This window comes from Hypanus sabinus, chromosome 4 (genome assembly GCF_030144855.1).
Source record: "Hypanus sabinus isolate sHypSab1 chromosome 4, sHypSab1.hap1, whole genome shotgun sequence".
NCBI classification, from domain to species: Eukaryota; Metazoa; Chordata; class Chondrichthyes; order Myliobatiformes; family Dasyatidae; genus Hypanus; species Hypanus sabinus.
The window spans coordinates 174,601,196-174,618,479 of NC_082709.1; the positions used below are offsets into that span (position 1 = coordinate 174,601,196).

General features: G+C 44.1%; 1 protein-coding gene across 3 annotated transcripts in view; it reads left to right on the forward strand.

The window, feature by feature from the left end:
• Positions 1-945: 945 nt before the first annotated feature.
• setd4 (SET domain containing 4) overlaps positions 946-17,284 on the forward strand; it is a 39,136-nt gene continuing 22,797 nt past the window's right edge. The window contains exons 1-7 of one of the 3 annotated variants that reach the window (XM_059968894.1): positions 946-1,214; positions 1,374-1,466; positions 1,731-1,885; positions 6,650-6,745; positions 11,540-11,577; positions 13,695-13,783; positions 14,642-15,071. In XM_059968894.1, the coding sequence (XP_059824877.1) occupies positions 1,807-1,885; positions 6,650-6,745; positions 11,540-11,577; positions 13,695-13,783; positions 14,642-15,071 (732 nt within the window). In that variant the 5' untranslated portion in view covers positions 946-1,214; positions 1,374-1,466; positions 1,731-1,806. Of the gene's footprint in view, positions 1,215-1,373; positions 1,467-1,730; positions 1,886-6,648; positions 6,746-11,539; positions 11,578-12,967; positions 13,784-14,641; positions 15,072-17,284 lie in introns of those variants that run through there. The other 2 variants (XM_059968895.1, XM_059968896.1) reach the window with 2 other exon arrangements.

The window sequence follows — 17,284 nt, forward strand, 5'->3', positions numbered from 1 at the left end:
ATCCACGTACCTGTCCGAATTTTGATTAAGTGTTGCAATTGAACCTGCATCCACCACTTCCACTGGCAGCTCTTTCCACACTCTCACCACCATCTGAGAGAAGAAATTCCTTTCAAGGAATTATGGACCTGTATTTCCAGATCCCTCTAATTTACTGCACTCCTAAATACTCTCAAGCCCATTCTACTCTGGTTTGTCCTCCCAAAAGTGCAAAACCTCACACTTATCTTCATTAAATCCTACCTATCATTTTTCAGCCTATTTTTCCAGTTGGACAAGATCCCACTGCAAGCTTTGATAACCTCCTTTGCTGTCCACTACGCCCCATATGAGACCATAAGCCATAGAGCATAGATGAGAGTATAGAGACGAGTGCAGATCTAGTTTACCCCATTATCATTCAGATCATCGATATAGATGCCAAACAACAATGGACCCAGCTCCGATCCCTGTGGCACTCCACTCGTCACAAGCTTTCAATCAGGGAGGCAACCATCTCCTACCACTCTCTGGCTTCTATATTTATTTAATTCTTTTCCCACATAAATTCATTAAAAGCAGATTTAGGGAAGTGATTTGTGAATTCCGTAAGGGAGAACTTCTATAACCCAAATGGATGTAACATAGCGGTTGACTGTGATAGAGTTAAGCAGAGTGGGTGTGGATTTATGAGACGAAAGGGAAAAACAGCTTTGCCTAATCTGAAGTTCACTGAGGAGGGGGCAAACAAGTAGATTGGTACATTTCGATTTTCAGGAGGCTTTTGATCGGTTTCCACGCAGGAGGTTGCCTAGCTAGGTTGGAGCACATGGAATGTACTGACGCGGGTTGAGAATCAATTAGCTTCATTTGTCATGTGAACATCAAAACACACAGTGAAATGCATGGCTGGCATCTAATCAGCGGGATAGTGCTGGAGGCAACCTGCCAGCAGCACTGTGCTTCTGCAGCCAGTGTAGCATACCCACAACTTACTAACCGTAACCTCTTTGGAATGAGGGAGGGCATGGAAGCACCCAGGGGAAGCCCACGTGGTCACAGGGAGAAGGTACAAGCTCCTTACAGACAGCAGCAGGAATCAAAACCCCACTGGTGATCGCTGACTACCAACCCGCATGTCTGCAAGTGTCCACACAGGGCTTTGAGCCCATAATCCTCTGAATCAATTGGTGCAACTGGGAGTAACACACACAAAATGCTGGAGAACTGAGCAGGTAGGGGAATAAATAGTTGTTAATTTCATGCCAAGACCCTGCATCGGGACTGGAAAGGGAGGGAGCAGAAGGTAGGGGAGGGGAAGGGAAGGAGTATTTCTTTCAGTCCCGATGACGTGACTTGGCCCGAAATATCGACTAATTTATTCCTCTCCATAGATGTTACCTGGCCTGCTGAGTTCCCCTAGTGTGTTACACTGGATTTCCCGCATCTGCAGAATCTCCTGCTTAAAGGATCCGGCTGTCGCTGGGGTAAGTACTGTTTACTGCCCATTGTTTCCTTCGCAGATTAATTTAATGCAGGGCATCACAGCGTCCCGTTCTCCTGCCCGTGGCTCGGCTGATCGGAACCGAGAGCGGGGACAGGGGACGCCGCTGCGCTGGAGAAGGCCCGAGCTAATGCTTTATGAACAGTTGGAGGTTGAATCCTAGCAAAAGAGCCGTTGTAATTATTGGCGCAAGCTTCTCTCCGACGAAAATAAGTTACCCCCCCCCGCCTTGATTTCGCCCTTATAGGAAAGAAATACACGTGCTGAAATACTTTGGCTGGAGTTTACGCATCAACGCAAATTGCTTCGACACTTTCACCGCCATGGCCAGACGGAAAGGTCGGGCTCACAGGAGAAGAAAGCGCCGACAGGGCGAGGAAACACGCGGAGCAGATGTTGGAGGTAAAAGCCCCAGATGGATTGATTGACACGTGTCATTTAGAGAGGTTCCCCGGGGGCTTTGTTGCTCTTTGCCCCGGGGGTTGCGGCTCCGGCCCTGGGGCTGCCTGGGGACTCCTTCCCCCTGTTGGGTGCTAATCTGGCGTGGCACCGCCACCTATTGACCGAACGGATGGCGGGTTTCCACATCACCGGTCTCAGTTCAATTTATTATCAAATGTCATCATACACTACCCTGAGATTCATTTTCTGTTGAGCATTCATAGTAATTACAAAGAAACACAGTATAATCGCCCCCCAAAAAAATGAACACAACAAGACAACAAACTGTGCAAACACAAAAAGAGAAAAAAGCATAATCAAGTCAAGTCACTTTTATTGTCATTTCAACCATAACTGCTGGTACAGTACATAGTAAAAATGAGACAGCGTTTTTCAGGACCATGGTGTTTAACGACACAGTACAAAAACTAGACTGAACTACGTAAAAAAAAACAACAGAGAAAGCTACACTAGACTACAGACCTAAACAGGACTACATAAAGGGCACAAAAACAGTGCAGAGCAGTAAAATAAATAATAAACAGGACAATAGGGCAAGGTGTCAGTCCAGGCTTCGGGTATTGAGGAGTCTGATAGCTTGGGGGAAGAAACTGTTACATAGTCTGGTTGTGAGAGCCTGAATGCCTTTTCCCAGACAGTAGGAGGGAGGAGATTGTATGAGGGGTTCATGGGGTCCTTCATAATGCTGTTTGCTTTGCGGATGCAGCGTGTATGTAAATGTCCGTGATGGCGGGAAGAGAGACCCTGATGATCTTCTCAGTTGACCTCATTATCCGCGCTGCAGGGTCTTGCCATCCGAGATGGTGCAATTTCCGAACCAGGCAGTGATGCAGCTGCTCAGGATGCTCTCAATACAACCTCTGTAGAATGTGATGAGAATGGGGGGTGGGAGATGGACTTCCCTCAGTCTTCACAGCTTTCTGCTATGGAGCTGGTGTTGAGGGTCCAGGTGAGATTCTCCACCAGGTGAACACCAAGAAATCTGGCGCTCTCAACGATCTCTTCCAAGGAGCCGTCGACGTTCAGCGGGGTGTGGTTGCTCCATGCCCTCCTGAAGTCAACAACCATCTCTTTTGTCTTCTTATTGTGTGCAGTTTTGGTCAACTAATTACAGGAAGGATATTAATAAGGTTGAAAGAGTGCAGAGAAGGTTTACAAGGATGTTGCCGGGACTTGAGAAACTGAGTTACAGAGAAGGACTTTATTCCCTGGAGCATAGAAGAATGAGGGGAGATTTGATAGAGGTGTATAAAATTATGATGGGTATAGATAGAGTGAATGCAAGCAGGCTTTTTCCACTGAGGCAAGGGAAGAAAAAAAGTAGAGGACATCGGGTTAAGGGTGAAGGGGTAAAAGTTTAAAGGAAACATTAGTGGGGGCTTCTTCACACAGAGAGTGGTGGGAGTGTGGAATGAGCTGCCAGATGAAGTGGTGAATGCAGGCTCACTTTTACATTTAAGAAAAACTGGGACAGGTACATGGACAAGTGGGGTATGGAGGGATATGGTCTAGGTGCAGGTCAGTGGGACTAGGCAGAAAAATGGTTTGGCACAGCCAAGAAGGGCCAAAAGGCCTGTTTCTGTGCTGTGATATTCTATGGTTCACATTCAGAGACAGGTTGTTGGCTCTGCACCAGTCCATTAGCTGCTGCACCTCTTCTCTGTAAGCTGACTTGTCGTTCTTGCTGATGAGACCCACCACGGTTGTGTCATCAGTGAACTTGATGATGTAGTTCAAGCTGTGTGTTGCAGCACAGTCGTGGGTCAGCAGAGTGAACAGCAGTGGACTGAGCACGTAGCACTGGGGGGCCCCTGTGCTCAGTGTGATTGTGTTGGAGATGCTGCTCCCGATCCAGACTGACTGAGGTCTCCCAGTCAGGAAGTCTAGGATCCAGTTGCAGAGGGAGGTGTTCAGGCCCAGTAGGCTCAGCTTTCCAATCAGTTTCTGAGGGCTGATTGTGTTGAATGCTGAACTAAAGTCTATGAACAGCATTCGAACATATGTCTTTTTTATCCAGGTGGGTTAGGGCCAGGTGGAGGGTGGTGGCAATGGTGTTGTCTGTTGAGCGGTTGGGACAGTACACAAACTACAGGGGGTCCAGTGAGGGGGAGCAGCAGGGTCTTGATATGCCTCATGACGAGCCTCTGGAAACACTTCATGATGATGGATGTGAGTGCAATGGGACGGTGGATGACAGTTGGTTGTTTACAGATACTGTGTCTTTAAAATGGAAGCCATGGGAGATTGTGGATGCTGGAATATGGAATAACAGTCGAACTCTGGACTCGCAACCTGAAAACAAGATCTCGAAGTCTGTACTCGCTATGACAGCACCCTGTAAACAAGGCCTTGAACTTTGGTCTCACTGATTCATTGGAACTCATTCCTCCTGCCTGCACTGATTTCCGACTGCACTATCTCCACTCCAGAGAAATTCCCTTGGATTCATCCACATTTTGTCCAGATTAACTTATTCTTTGGACTGATGAGGGGTCCCTCATCTAAAACATTGACCATTATCCCCTTTGGTTCTTTCTACAGATCCTACCTGACATCCATTTTCTATTTTATTTTTAATCATGTTGGCTTAGTTTTTATTATTCTGCCTGTTAAGTCTCGTTGGCTGAGCACATTCTCACTTTATAATTAACAACTGAACATGATCCAGAAGATTTATGTGCTGGTAACTTAGGGCCATAAATATAAATAATTCAGAGTGTGGGGCAAGCTGCCAGCAGGAGTGGTGGATGTGGGTTTGATGTCAAAATTTAAGAGAATATTTTATTAAGTACATGAATGGCAGGGATATAGAGGGCTATGATCCAGGAGTGTGTCAATGGGGCTAGGCAGACTAATGGTTCAGTATGAACTAGATGTGCTGAAGGGCCTGGTTCTGTGACATAGTGTTCTATGGAGCAGCAAGCTGAACCAGATTGTCCTTCATCTCCAATCCTAACACCACGTTCATTTCAATCTGGCCCGATGCTTAAATCATCCAAACCTCAGCTCCTTCTTAGCTCTTTGGCACATTGATACGCCCTCAGGCCCAGGCACCGCTGCTTCGATTACCCCACCTTCCTCATGTTTGATTCTACTAAAAGCTAGCTTTCATCTCTCTCTTTTCCAGTACTGTTAAAGGATCATGGACTCAAAACACTGGTGGTTGCTGCAAGACCTGCTTATTTCTGGCATTTGCTTTTTGCTTTGGATTTCCAGCATCTGTTGTTCTTTGACTTTTGTCTGCCACATGCTTGCCTCTCTTCCTTTGTCTCACCATCTGCAAATTCCCTTTAAATGACATATCACGTCACCATGTTGCTGGATCTGTATGTTGGAGCTCCCTTTGTGACAGCACTGTGGAAGTACCTTCACCGGAAGGGCTGGAGCTGTACAAGAATGTGGTTGACTACCTCTTACTCAGACACAATTAGGGATGAGTAATAAATATTTTTTCTCGTGTTACCCTCATTGAGTAATGAATTAAAACAATTGTTTTCTCAGTCCCTTCCCAGTTAAGAGGGAAGCAGAAATTATTTTGGTGCAGACATTTTATTGGCATTTTCATTCCGGTGAAATCCCAGCCTGGCCGACTTCGCAGTTTATTAAATAATCAGTGAAATCTCATCCCAGGATAAACTGCTGCTTTTAAGAATATTCAAAGACTAGATACTAGCTTTATAAAGATAAGCTTTATGTGTCACATGCTATTTTAAATCCCTTGGTGCTCCTGTACCCGTGGATCCGGGCTAGGACCAGTACATAAATGCCATCACAAAGAAGGGACGGCACACCTCTACTTAGAATCTGCGTAGATTCGGCATATCATCTAAAACTTTGACAAACTTCTACCAATGCACAGCAAAGTGAGTCTGTGACTGTTTGCATCACGACCTGGTATGAAACAGCAATGCCCAGCAAGGTCTACAGAAGCTGATGGATGGATGGATGCCCACCACAGGCAAAGCCCTCCCCACCACTGAGCACACTTACAAGGAACACTGCCACAAGAAAACGGCATCCATCATCAAGGGGCCCCACCATCCAGACCATGCTCTCTTCTCACTACTACCTTCGGGCAGGAGAAGGAGCCTTAGGTTCCACACCGCCAACTGCTGGACCAGTTATTACCCTACAGCCATCAGGCTCCTGAACCAGCATGGATAACTTCACCCACCTCAACACTGAACTGATTCCACAATCCACAGACTGACTTTGAAGGAAACAGCTCATGTTCTCAGCATTATTTATTTACTTAAAAAATATTATTGGCAGGTTTTGCCCTCTTTTGTACATAGGATGTTTGCAGTCTTTGTTATACATAGTTTTTCAAAAACTCTACTGTATTCCTTTATTTTCCTGTAAGTGCCTGTGAGAAAATGAATCTCAACATCGGGTATGGTGACACACACACGCACACGCACGCACACACACACGCGCGCGCACACACACACACGCAAACACACACGCGCGCACACACACACACACACACACACACACACACACACACGTGCTTTCGTAATAAATTTACTTTGAACTTTTACATTGAAACATATTGTGAAGTGTGTTTTTTGTGTTAAATCACTACATGGGAGAAAATGTGCATTTATGTTTGATGTTAATGGTTGCTAGATCAGAATGTTGATTTTTAATAGATTACTGTAACTAATACACAACATCTGTAATTAAATGCCTTCTCTTTTGCAGTCAGCATCAGTCACGAGACGGTGTATGTGCAGCTGAGAAAATGGTTGAAAAGTGAGGGCTTCACAGGCTTCCACTTGGTGCCAGCAAGCTTTCCAGGTACGTACCTTTATTTCCCCCTATGTTTATTTCAAAGTACATATATGTCACCATATACAACCCTGAGATTAATTTCCTTGATGGCATTCTCAGTAAATCTATAATAGAATAATAACCTTAATGGAATCACTGAAAGACAGCATCAACTTGGGTGTTAAACCAGTGTGGAAAGAGACAGCAAACTATGCAAATACAGAATGAAAGAAATAATAATAAATAAAAAAGTAATAATTATTGAGAACATGAGATGAAGAGTCCTTGAAAGTGAGTCTATTTAAAAAGTAGGAGCATTTCAAAGATGGGTTGAGTGAAGTTCAAAGATTTAAAGTACATTCATTATCAAAGTATGTAATGCCATATACAACCCTGAGATTCATCTTCTCCACATACAGCCACGAAACAAAGAAACACCATGGAACACATTCAAAGAACTCATCAAACACCCAACACACACAAAAAAAAAGAACAAGAAATGCAAATAGCAAAAAAAAAGCAAAAACACAGAATATAAAACAGCAAACACAAAGTCATTGAAACGGGCCAGAAATGTTCAGCTTAATTTTAGTGCTATGTCTTTCATTGACTCCAGGCTGCAGAGCCTGTCTCCCTCCATCAAAATTGCACAGAATAGCAATAAAAGCAGGAGCAACAGGAAGACATAAACACATCATATATGAACTACAGAGTCCAGTCCACAAACTGTGTTAATTAACCCTTGCCCAAGACCCAGGACTTCAGTACCATTCTCCGGCAGCAGGGAACAAGTGGGAGAGAGAGACCAATCAAACACAGGTACCTTTCTCCGGCAGTGGCAAGCGAGAGGGAGAAAGAGAGGCTGGTCAAACACAGGCAGATGGTGCTGAGCACTTGCTTGCCTTCTGCGCTCGTCCTAGTTGATTTCAATCTTGCTCGATGCTTCGATCGGCGAGATTGGTGAGAAACGGAGTCGATCACGGGCTTATGCCGCCTCTAGGTTTCTTGGCCTCCAGGCCGCACACTCTGCGTAAAACCTCACTTCCTTGGAGACCAGAAAGCCTTTCACTCAATTGACCCAAAAAGATACCATCAAACTATAAATGACAGGTTCCACTAATAGCAGAATTATATTTGAAACATGAAGAAGGAAAAGGAATTAGTTTCGTAAACTGTCTGAAGGACCACAGCTGTCACCATCATCCCTCCTCAACCTCTAATATTTTAATTTTATGTATTATTATTTTTTTTTCTCCGCTAGATTATGTATTGCATTGAACTGCTGTCTGCTAAATTAACAAATTTCACGTCACATGCTGGTGATAATAAACCTGATTCTAATTCTGATGCCTTGGTCACGTTGTTCGCTGGTGCCTTCTTCTTCCGCCTAAAGTTATCCCCTTTGGTTCAGGACCCTCGTGGTTGAGGGGTGATAACTATTCTGAATCTATTGGTCTAAGCCCTGAGGCTCAGAACTCCCCTCCCGTCCATCTTCTCATTAAGTATTAAAGGTTCTGAAAGCGTCCAGAGGAATTTCATCAGCCAGAAGGGGTGAATCTGTAGAACTTGTTGCTACCAAGGGCTGTGGAGGCTGAGTTATTGGCAGTATTTAAGGCAGAGATTTTTTAAATTTCTGTTGTTTATTTAGTGATATGCCATGGTAACAGGCCCTTCCAGCCCAATGAGCTCGAGCCGCCCAATCACACCCATGTGACTAATTGACCTAACAACCCGTACGTCTTTGGAACGTGGGAGGAAACTGGAGCACCCGGAGGAGACCCACACCATCACGGGGAAAATATGCAAACTCGTCACAGGCAGTGGCGGGAATTGAACCCATGTTTCTGGCGCTGTAAATCATTATGCTAATTGCTATGCTACCACGATTCTTGATTGGTAAGGGGGTTGTTAAGGGTTATGAGGAGAAGGCAGGAGAATGGTCAAGAATGACTGACTGGACGAGTGGACCCGATGGGCCCAATTCTGCTGCTTTATCTTATAGTCTTCTCTTATGATCAGAAACAAGGAGACAAGCTACAACTGCTGGATCGTGTGAGTGCTTCACCTGTAAACAATATTGCATGTTAAAAGTGTAACTGAGTATAGTTGGTCACAAACACGAGAGATTCTGCTGATGTGCGAAATCCACACAAAATGCTGGAGGAACTCAGCAGGACAGGCTGCCTCTGTGGAAAGGAATACAGTTAAAGCATAATTTGGTATGCCTCAGTTGTGGTAGTGTAGACAAGGAGATTTTAGACTTCTAGATGTTAATTTTAATTAGTAACCTACTCTTGTAGTTCAAAAGATGCTGGAAATAATCAGCAGACCACACCACATCTGTGAGAAGAGAGACAGAGCTAATAATTCAGAGTTAATGTAAAAAAAAAACAAGCCATTGGAGGAGCCTTCTCTCTCTGCAGATGCTGCCTGACCTACACAGTTCTTCCAGCAGTTTGCTATTTTCTCCAGGTTCCAGTGTCTGCAGCCTCATGTGTTCCATTTCAGAGCTACTGTCTGACCTGAAACCTAATCACGGTATCTCTTCCCACAGTTGCGGACTGATCTGCTGAGTGTTTCCAGCTTTTTCTGTTTTTGTTTCAGATTTCCAGCGCCTGCAGAGTTTTAGTTTACACTTTCAGTTCAGTTTTTTCAGGGTCCACCTTTCATAATCCCAGATTAGAGGAGTTTATTGGCAGACACCAGTTTTACTGAAGAGCTCCGAATCAGGAGTTAGCCACCAAGTCTCTTGTCTCGTGCCTTTCATTTATACTGTACAGTCCTGTGTGTTCCCCACCTTATAGGGAGGGTGTGGTTGCGGCGGAGAGAGTATGAAGGAGATTCATTGGGAAATTACCTGTATTGGAGGACTTTATTTATGGGGAAAGATTGGACAGGCTTACTTGTTTTCTCTAGAGGATAACAAGTTTTGGGATGACTTGATAGAACTGTACAAGATTTTTAGGAGCATATGTGGGGTAGATCGATAGAATGTTTTTGTTCCTGTATGCGGGATTGCGAACCAAGAGAGCATAAGTTTAAGGTGAGAAGAAGGGGTTTTAAAGAGGATTTGAGAAGGAAGTTTTGTACACAGAGTGGTAGATATTTGGAACTCCAGAATCAGATACAAAAATAGTTACTGTCCTTGAGAGATATTTAGCTAGATGTTTATATTGGTAAGTCATGGAAGTGATGGTGCAAATGGGGACAAATAGGTCGGCGTAAATGGGCAAAAAGGTAGGAATGTGGCGATAAACAGCCCTGATAGGATAACCTATCAAATATCAAAAGGCCTAGATAGAGTGGATGTAGAGAGGATGTTTCCTATAGTGGGGGAGTCTAAGGCCCAGGGACCCAGCCTCAGAATAGAGGGGCCTCCATTTAGAACAGAGATGAAGAGGAATTTCTTTTGCCAGAGGGTGGTGAGTCTGTGGAATTCATTGTCACAGACAGCGCTGAGGAGGTGTGTGTGTGTGTGTGTGTGTGTGTGTGTATTAGGTATGGGAGTAGAACCCATTGTGGTTTTCTACTGCTGTAGTCCATCCACTTCAAGGGTTGATGTATTTATTGTGTGTTCAGGGAGGCTCTTCTGCGCACCACAATGTAAGGCGTGATTATTTGAGTTACTGTCGCCTCCCTGTCTGATTGAACAAGTCTAGTCATTCTCCTCAGACATTTCTTAGCAAGATGTTTTCACCCACAGTATGCCTGGCCGGTCACTGGGTGTTTATTTTTTGTTCTTTTGCACCATTCTCTGTAAACTGTTGTGCATGAAAATCCCAGGGGATGATCAGGTTTCTGAGATGATCTGGCACCAATAATCATTCCATGGTCAAAATCACATGGCTCATATTTCTTCCCCATTCTGATGTTTGGCCCGAACCACAACTGAAACTCTTGACCATGTCTAAAAACAGAAAATGTTGGAAGAACTCAGCGGGCCAGACAGCATCTATGGGAGGAGATAGTGACGACGTTTCGGGCCGAAACCCTTCATCAGGACCAAAACAACGTCACTACCTCCTCCCATAGATGCTGTCTGGCCTGCTGAGTTCTTCCAGCATTTTGCGTTTTTATTTATTTCCAGCATCTGCAGATTCATTCGTGTTGCTCTTGACCATGTCTGTATGCTTTTATGCAGTGAGTTACTGCCACATGATTGGCTGGTGAGATATTTGCATTAATGAGCAGGTGTAACTAAGAAAGTAGCTATTGAATGTAGAATTTGATTTCTGCATCTGACATAAAATTCGGTACTGACGCTGACAGTGCAGGAACCTCATGGTTTTACAGGATTGCAGCTGAGGTCAGGTAGTGACAGTAGAGGGAGCTGTGCTCTCCAAATTCTTGTGTGCATTCAGAAATTGCTGCAGAAACAAAGTCAAGCTAACTACCATATGCACAAGCACTGGTGCACTGAAACACTTGTGTTGCCACACATTCTGCCGCCAACGTAGCATTCCCGCAACGCTCTCGGCAGACCAACACAGAGCACAACCAGCAACAAAACAACAGCCAAACAAGCTGTTTTCCACCCTCCCACCCACACCCACAGACCGTCCTCCAACTGCAGGACAGGCCTCCGGCCTCCAGGCTTCTGGCATCGGCCTCCGGCTTTCGATTGACCTTTGGGGCTCCAGTCTTTGGTATCGACCCTCGGACTAGCCGGTGACAGGACCCTGAACTCCTGGCTCATCGACTGACTGGCCCTCGCGGCAATATGTTGTCTTTATAAATAATAATAAATGCAATTTCACTCATCTGCCAACATTCAACCCTTGCAAGTAATTTGTGAATGCTTGTGTTGTTTCTCTTCTCTAGGCAGTGGCAGGGGACTGATGACCACCAAAGCTCTCCAGGTCAGTCACTTGTCTTTCAGGAGTATTTTGCTCCCCGCTTTCTCCTAGCCTTTCGAATGTCACTGTGACAATGTTGCTCAGTTTGATTGCCCTGCTACTCGGTACCAGCCCTAACCACATCCGCCTCTCTGCAGCAGACACTCGGGCTTAACCCTGACTTCAGACACTCACTGCGCGGAGCTTGCGTGCTCTCCCCGTGGCACAGTAGATTCTTCTAGGCTCTAGAAGTTCAGGGTTTCCCGCCACATTCAGGTTGGTAGGTTGTTGCGTGATTTGAGGGATCTGAGAATGTGGGGAGAATAAGAAGATGGGTTTTAATGTGAGATTAGTGTAATGGGTGTTAGATGGTCATTATGGATTCAGTGGGCCGGAGAGTCTGTTTCTGTACTCTATCTCTCTATGGCTTTTGAATATAAATGTAATTGCAGCAAGAAACGGACTGTAACTCTCCATCTCCCTCTGGTGCTTCCCCCCCTCCCCCTTTCTTTCTCCCGAGGCCTCCGGTCCCATGATCCTTTCCCTTCTCCAGCTCTGTATCACTTTCGCCAATCACCTTTCCAGCTCTTAGCTTCATCCCACCCCCTCCTATCATTTCACATTTCCCCCTCTCCCCACTACCTTCAATCTCTTACTATCTCTCCTTTCAGTTAGTCCTGATGAAGGGTCTCGGCCTGAAACGTCAACAGCGCTTCTCCCTATCGATGCTGCCTGGCCTGCTGCGTTCCACCAGCATTTTGTGTGTGTTGAAAGAAACGGATTAACTTGATTTTGGAATGTTTAAAAATTGCAAAGCAAAAGTTGTGAAAATTGTCACTTGACTCATACTTTTGAGAAATACTGCTTTGTGTGAGGCAAGCGTCTGATTGGGATTTGTTTCAAGTCCAGGAAAGAGATCGGTGGATTAATCATTGTCCAACGAAGAACATGGAGCAGTACAGCTCAGGAGCAGGTCCTTCGACCCTCAGTGTCTGTGCTGATCACAATGCCGAATTAAGCTAAACATGGGCGTCGCGGTAGTGAAATGATTACCACGACATTGTTACATCTTGGGCCGGCAGAGTTCGGAGTTCAGTTTTGACGTTGTCTGTAAGGAGTTTGTACGTCTTCCCTGTGAATATGTGGGTTTCCTCTGGGTGCTCCGGTTTCTTACCACAGTCCAAAGACATACCAGTTAGTAGATTAACTGGTCATTAGACTAGATTAACTGTGATTAGACTAGTGTTAAATAGGTGGGTTGTTGGGCAGTGAGGCTCGTTGGGCCGACAGGACTTGCTCCATGCTATATCTCTAAATAAATGCATACACAAATAAATAAATACATTCAAGGTACATTTGTTTATTATCAAAGTACATCTGCAGTATACAACCTTGAGATTTGTCTTCCCCACAGACAGCCATGAAACAAAGAAAAGCATGGAACGTGTACAAAGAAAAACGTCAAACCCCCAACATGCAAAAAGAAGAACAAGTCATGCAAATGGCAAAAACGATCAAAGAACACAGAAAATAGATAAATAAATAAATCTGTTCTGCCTTGTCTCTCTGTTCCAAATCTGATCCAAATCAGGTTTATCATCATTGAAATACGTCGTGAAACCTGGTGCTTAGTGTTGGCAATACAATGTCATATATAAATATACTATAAGTTACAATAAGAAATATATATAAAATATATAAAAGTGCAAAAAGAGGGGAAAATAATGAAGTAGTGTTAGCGGGTTCTTGGACCATTCAGACATCTGATTGTGGAGGTGGAGAAACTGCTCTTAAACCAGTGACTGTATGTCTTCAGTCTCCTGTACCTCCCCCCAGCTGTACTGGACACTGAAAAGAAGGCTGAGAGGTGGGGGTCCTAAGTGATGGATGCTGATTATAACTAAGCTGTTTGTTTTTTGTAATCCCCCTCGGATCTGATCCAGCAGCAAGAAGAAGTATTAAGTATAAGAAACGAAAACTACTTTTGCAGTTCTGGTGAATGGCCCTTGACTAGAAGCATTGTCTCCTTCTTCCCACACTGCCTTTGCTTAATCTCCCAGAGTGTTTCCAGCATGCCCTGTTCTTACTTTGGATTTTTGGCACCTCGCTTCAGCCTGCATTTGTTCTTGTTTTTCATTCAGCACGGAGAACTTGTTATTGCTTTACCTGAGAAGTGTCTGCTCACCACCAGAACGGTCCTAAGGAGCTACTTGGGTGAATACATTGAGAGGTATGTTGATCCCAGTGAAGCAGTATTTAATCTCATCATTCACTGGAGGTATTATTTTAAATATCAACTTATTTTATTTGATGGGTTAAGCACAGTCAATCAGACAGAATGGTACTGCACAGAAACAGTGCCTTTTGATCCACCTTGTCAATGCCACTGTGATGCCTCGCCATTCTAAACCCATTTGCATGCATTAAGCGTGTATCCCACTCCCTAGCTCTAAACTTACCAAACTTACCAAAGACCTACGTACATCACGGGCAAAGCGCACATCACCATCACCTGCATGCCCATTCCCACCACTGAGCACATCCACAGGGAGAGCTGCCACAAGAAGGCAGCATTCATCATCAGGAATTCCCACCGGCCAGGCCAAGCTCTCTCCTTGCTGCTGCCATCGTGCAGTAGATACAGGAGCCTTGCGTCCCACACCACTAAGTGCAGGGGCAGCTATGACCATACAACTGTCAGGTTCCTGAACCAGCTTGGGTGACTCCACTCACCTCAACACTGAACTCATTCCATGGAGTCACTTTCAGCGACTCTGCAGCTCTTGTTCTCAACATTTATATGGCTTTTTGTATTTGCACAATTTATTGCTTTTTGCACATTGGTTCTTTATCCATCTTTCTACTTACTGTGAATGCCTGCAAAAAAGAATCTCAGGGTACTTTGAACTTCTGAACTTTGGATAGTTTGGAGTACATTCATTATGAAAAATTTCCTCCTGAGCTCCAACAATGACTACACTCCGAAGGTAAATTTGCTGTTAAATCTTTTGAGGCCTTGCTGATGCATGGAGCTCAGCATTCTTTTTTATGTTCTACATTCGTTAAAATTTTAATTTATTCTTCCCAGGTGGAAACCACATTTGTCTCCTCTCCAAGCCTTGTGTACGTTCCTCATCGCCGAGAGACATTTTGGGAACCGGTCTCCCTGGAAACCTTATATCGATGTCTTGCCAAAGTTGTACACCTGTCCAGTGTATTTTACAGAGGGCTCAATAAGACTGCTTCCTAGCCCTTTGATTAAAAAGTTCTGGGAGCAAAAGAATGCGGTCCAGGAACTCCACCTTTCTTCCAAATGCTTCTTCAATTCTTTGCAGCCCTTGTTTTCTGAAAGTGTGGAGAACATTTTTACATATGATGCCTTTTGTTGGGCCTGGGGCACTGTGAATACCAGGACAATTTATATGAAGCATGAACAGAGCGAGTTCTTTTCCAGAGAGCCCGATGTCTATGCTTTGGCACCATATTTAGACCTGCTGAACCACAGACCTACTGCTCAGGTAAGAAGACAGAAGCAGCTATGCTTAAGTATCGATCATCTCACAGGAAGCTGAAAAAACATAATGTCCTAACCTCTCTCACTATTGCCTCTAAGCTGTCTTCCTTTGAACTTAGCTATGGCTCCCCTTTGGTTGACAGGGCTTTCAGCTCTTTGCTTTCTCCTCCCTCTCTCCCCAGGCAGAGAGGGCAGAACATACAAACTCCTTTCAGAGAGTTATGCTACCATGCCACCTGAAAAACTGAGGGGCTTCCTCATCCAACCTGGCCCCTCCCTGTCCAGTCGTGGAAGAACCCTATGTTGTGGCCATTCCTTCTAGGGGCTCCATCAAGCTTCAGTGGGTTCTTCAGCATGTACTCCTGCAGCTGGGAATGTGCCAGTCAACAACATTGCTCCTTGCAGCCTGCTGTAAGAGTTATGTAATGTTCATCCATTCCTGCTGTAAGAGTTATGTAATGTTCACCCATTCCTGCTGTAAGAGTTATGTAATGTTCACCCATTCCTGCTGTAAGAGTTATGTAATGTTCACCCATTCCTGCTGTAAGTGTTATGGAACATTCACCCATTCCTGCTGTAAGAGTTATGTAATGTCCACCCATTCCTGCTGTAAGAGTTATGTAATGTCCACCCATTCCTGCTGTAAGAGTTATGTAATGTCCACCCATTCCTGCTGTAATTGTTATGTAATGTTCACCCGTTCCTGCTGTAAGAGTTATGTAATGTTCACCCATTCCTGCTGTAAGTGTTATGGAACATTCACCCATTCCTGCTGTAAGATTTATGTAATGTCCACCCATTCCTGCTGTAAGAGTTATGTAATGTCCACCCATTCCTGCTGTAAGAGTTATGTAATGTCCACCCATTCCTGCTGTAAGAGTTATGTAATGTCCACCCATTCCTGCTGTAAGAGTTATGTAATGTTCACCCATTCCTGCTGTAAGTGTTATGGAACAATCACCTGTTCCTGCTGTAAGAGTTAGGGAATGTTCACCCGTTCCTGCCGTAAGAGTTAAGGAATGTTCACCCGTTCCTGCTGTAAGAGTTAGGGAATGTTCACCCGTTCCTGCTGTAAGAGTTAGGGAATGTTCACCCGTTCCTGCTGTAAGAGTTAGGGAACGTTCACCCATTCCCGCCGTGAGAGTTACGTAACATTCACCCGTTCCCGCTGTAACAGTTACATACGATTGACCCGTTCGTTCAGTTGGCGACCTTGCAAAAAAAAACCCACCATCCAGGCTGTGCTCTCTCTCACTATTACCATCATACAGGGTGACAAGAGCTGTTGGTCCCACACCACCAGATTCTGGAAAAATTATTGCCCTACAATCATCAGGCTCCGGAATCAGTGTGGATAACTTCACTCACCTCAACTCTGAACTGATTCCACAACCTATGGATTCACTTTCAAGGACTCAGCAACTCACGTTCTCAGTGTTATTATTTTCTTCATCTGACTTTTAATGGCAGTTGGCAGTCGAACTTAAAGGTGCATTCCTGCTACCAACTGGACTGGAGTGTGTTCTAGAGAGTTGGGAAATAAAACCCCTACCAGTTTTTTTTTATCAAATGAGAACTAAATTACCCCAAAGAGCCCTATAGATTGTAAACAATGAAAGACAATATTGTGAATTAAGTTAAAGTCATGACTTATTAAGGTTTTAAAATGAAAACTAAAAGCCCCTAAAGCTAGTAAGCTTTTGCAGCCTGCATTTGCTTTCTTTCAACCTTGTATGCTTCACATTGTGAAAGAATCTGTTCAACTGGCTCATACTGAGGGTTTTTCTTTCTGTCAGCAAATAATCTTTTCATTCTGGTCCTGAAATCCATGGCAGAAGGTTCTGCAGTGGTTTTTCAAAGTTTCTAATAAATATATTATCAAAATATCAATGATTACTATATATAGCCCTGAGATTCACTTCCTTGTGAGCAATTACAGGAAATAATGTAATTTTATTATTATTTCATATTATTCAGTATTATTTATTTATTTTTTCCTTTTTTTTTATTATTTGTGCAATCTCATCTGTTGCTTATTGATTGTCAGTCTTTGTTTATGTATAGTTTTTCATAAATCCTAAAGAATTGCATTTCCTGTAAATGCTTGCAAGGGAGTGAATCTCAGGGTTACAAATGGTGATTTATACTTGCTGTACATACTTTAATAATAAATTTACTTAGAAACTTTGAAAAACCATTGCAGAACCTTCTGCCAAG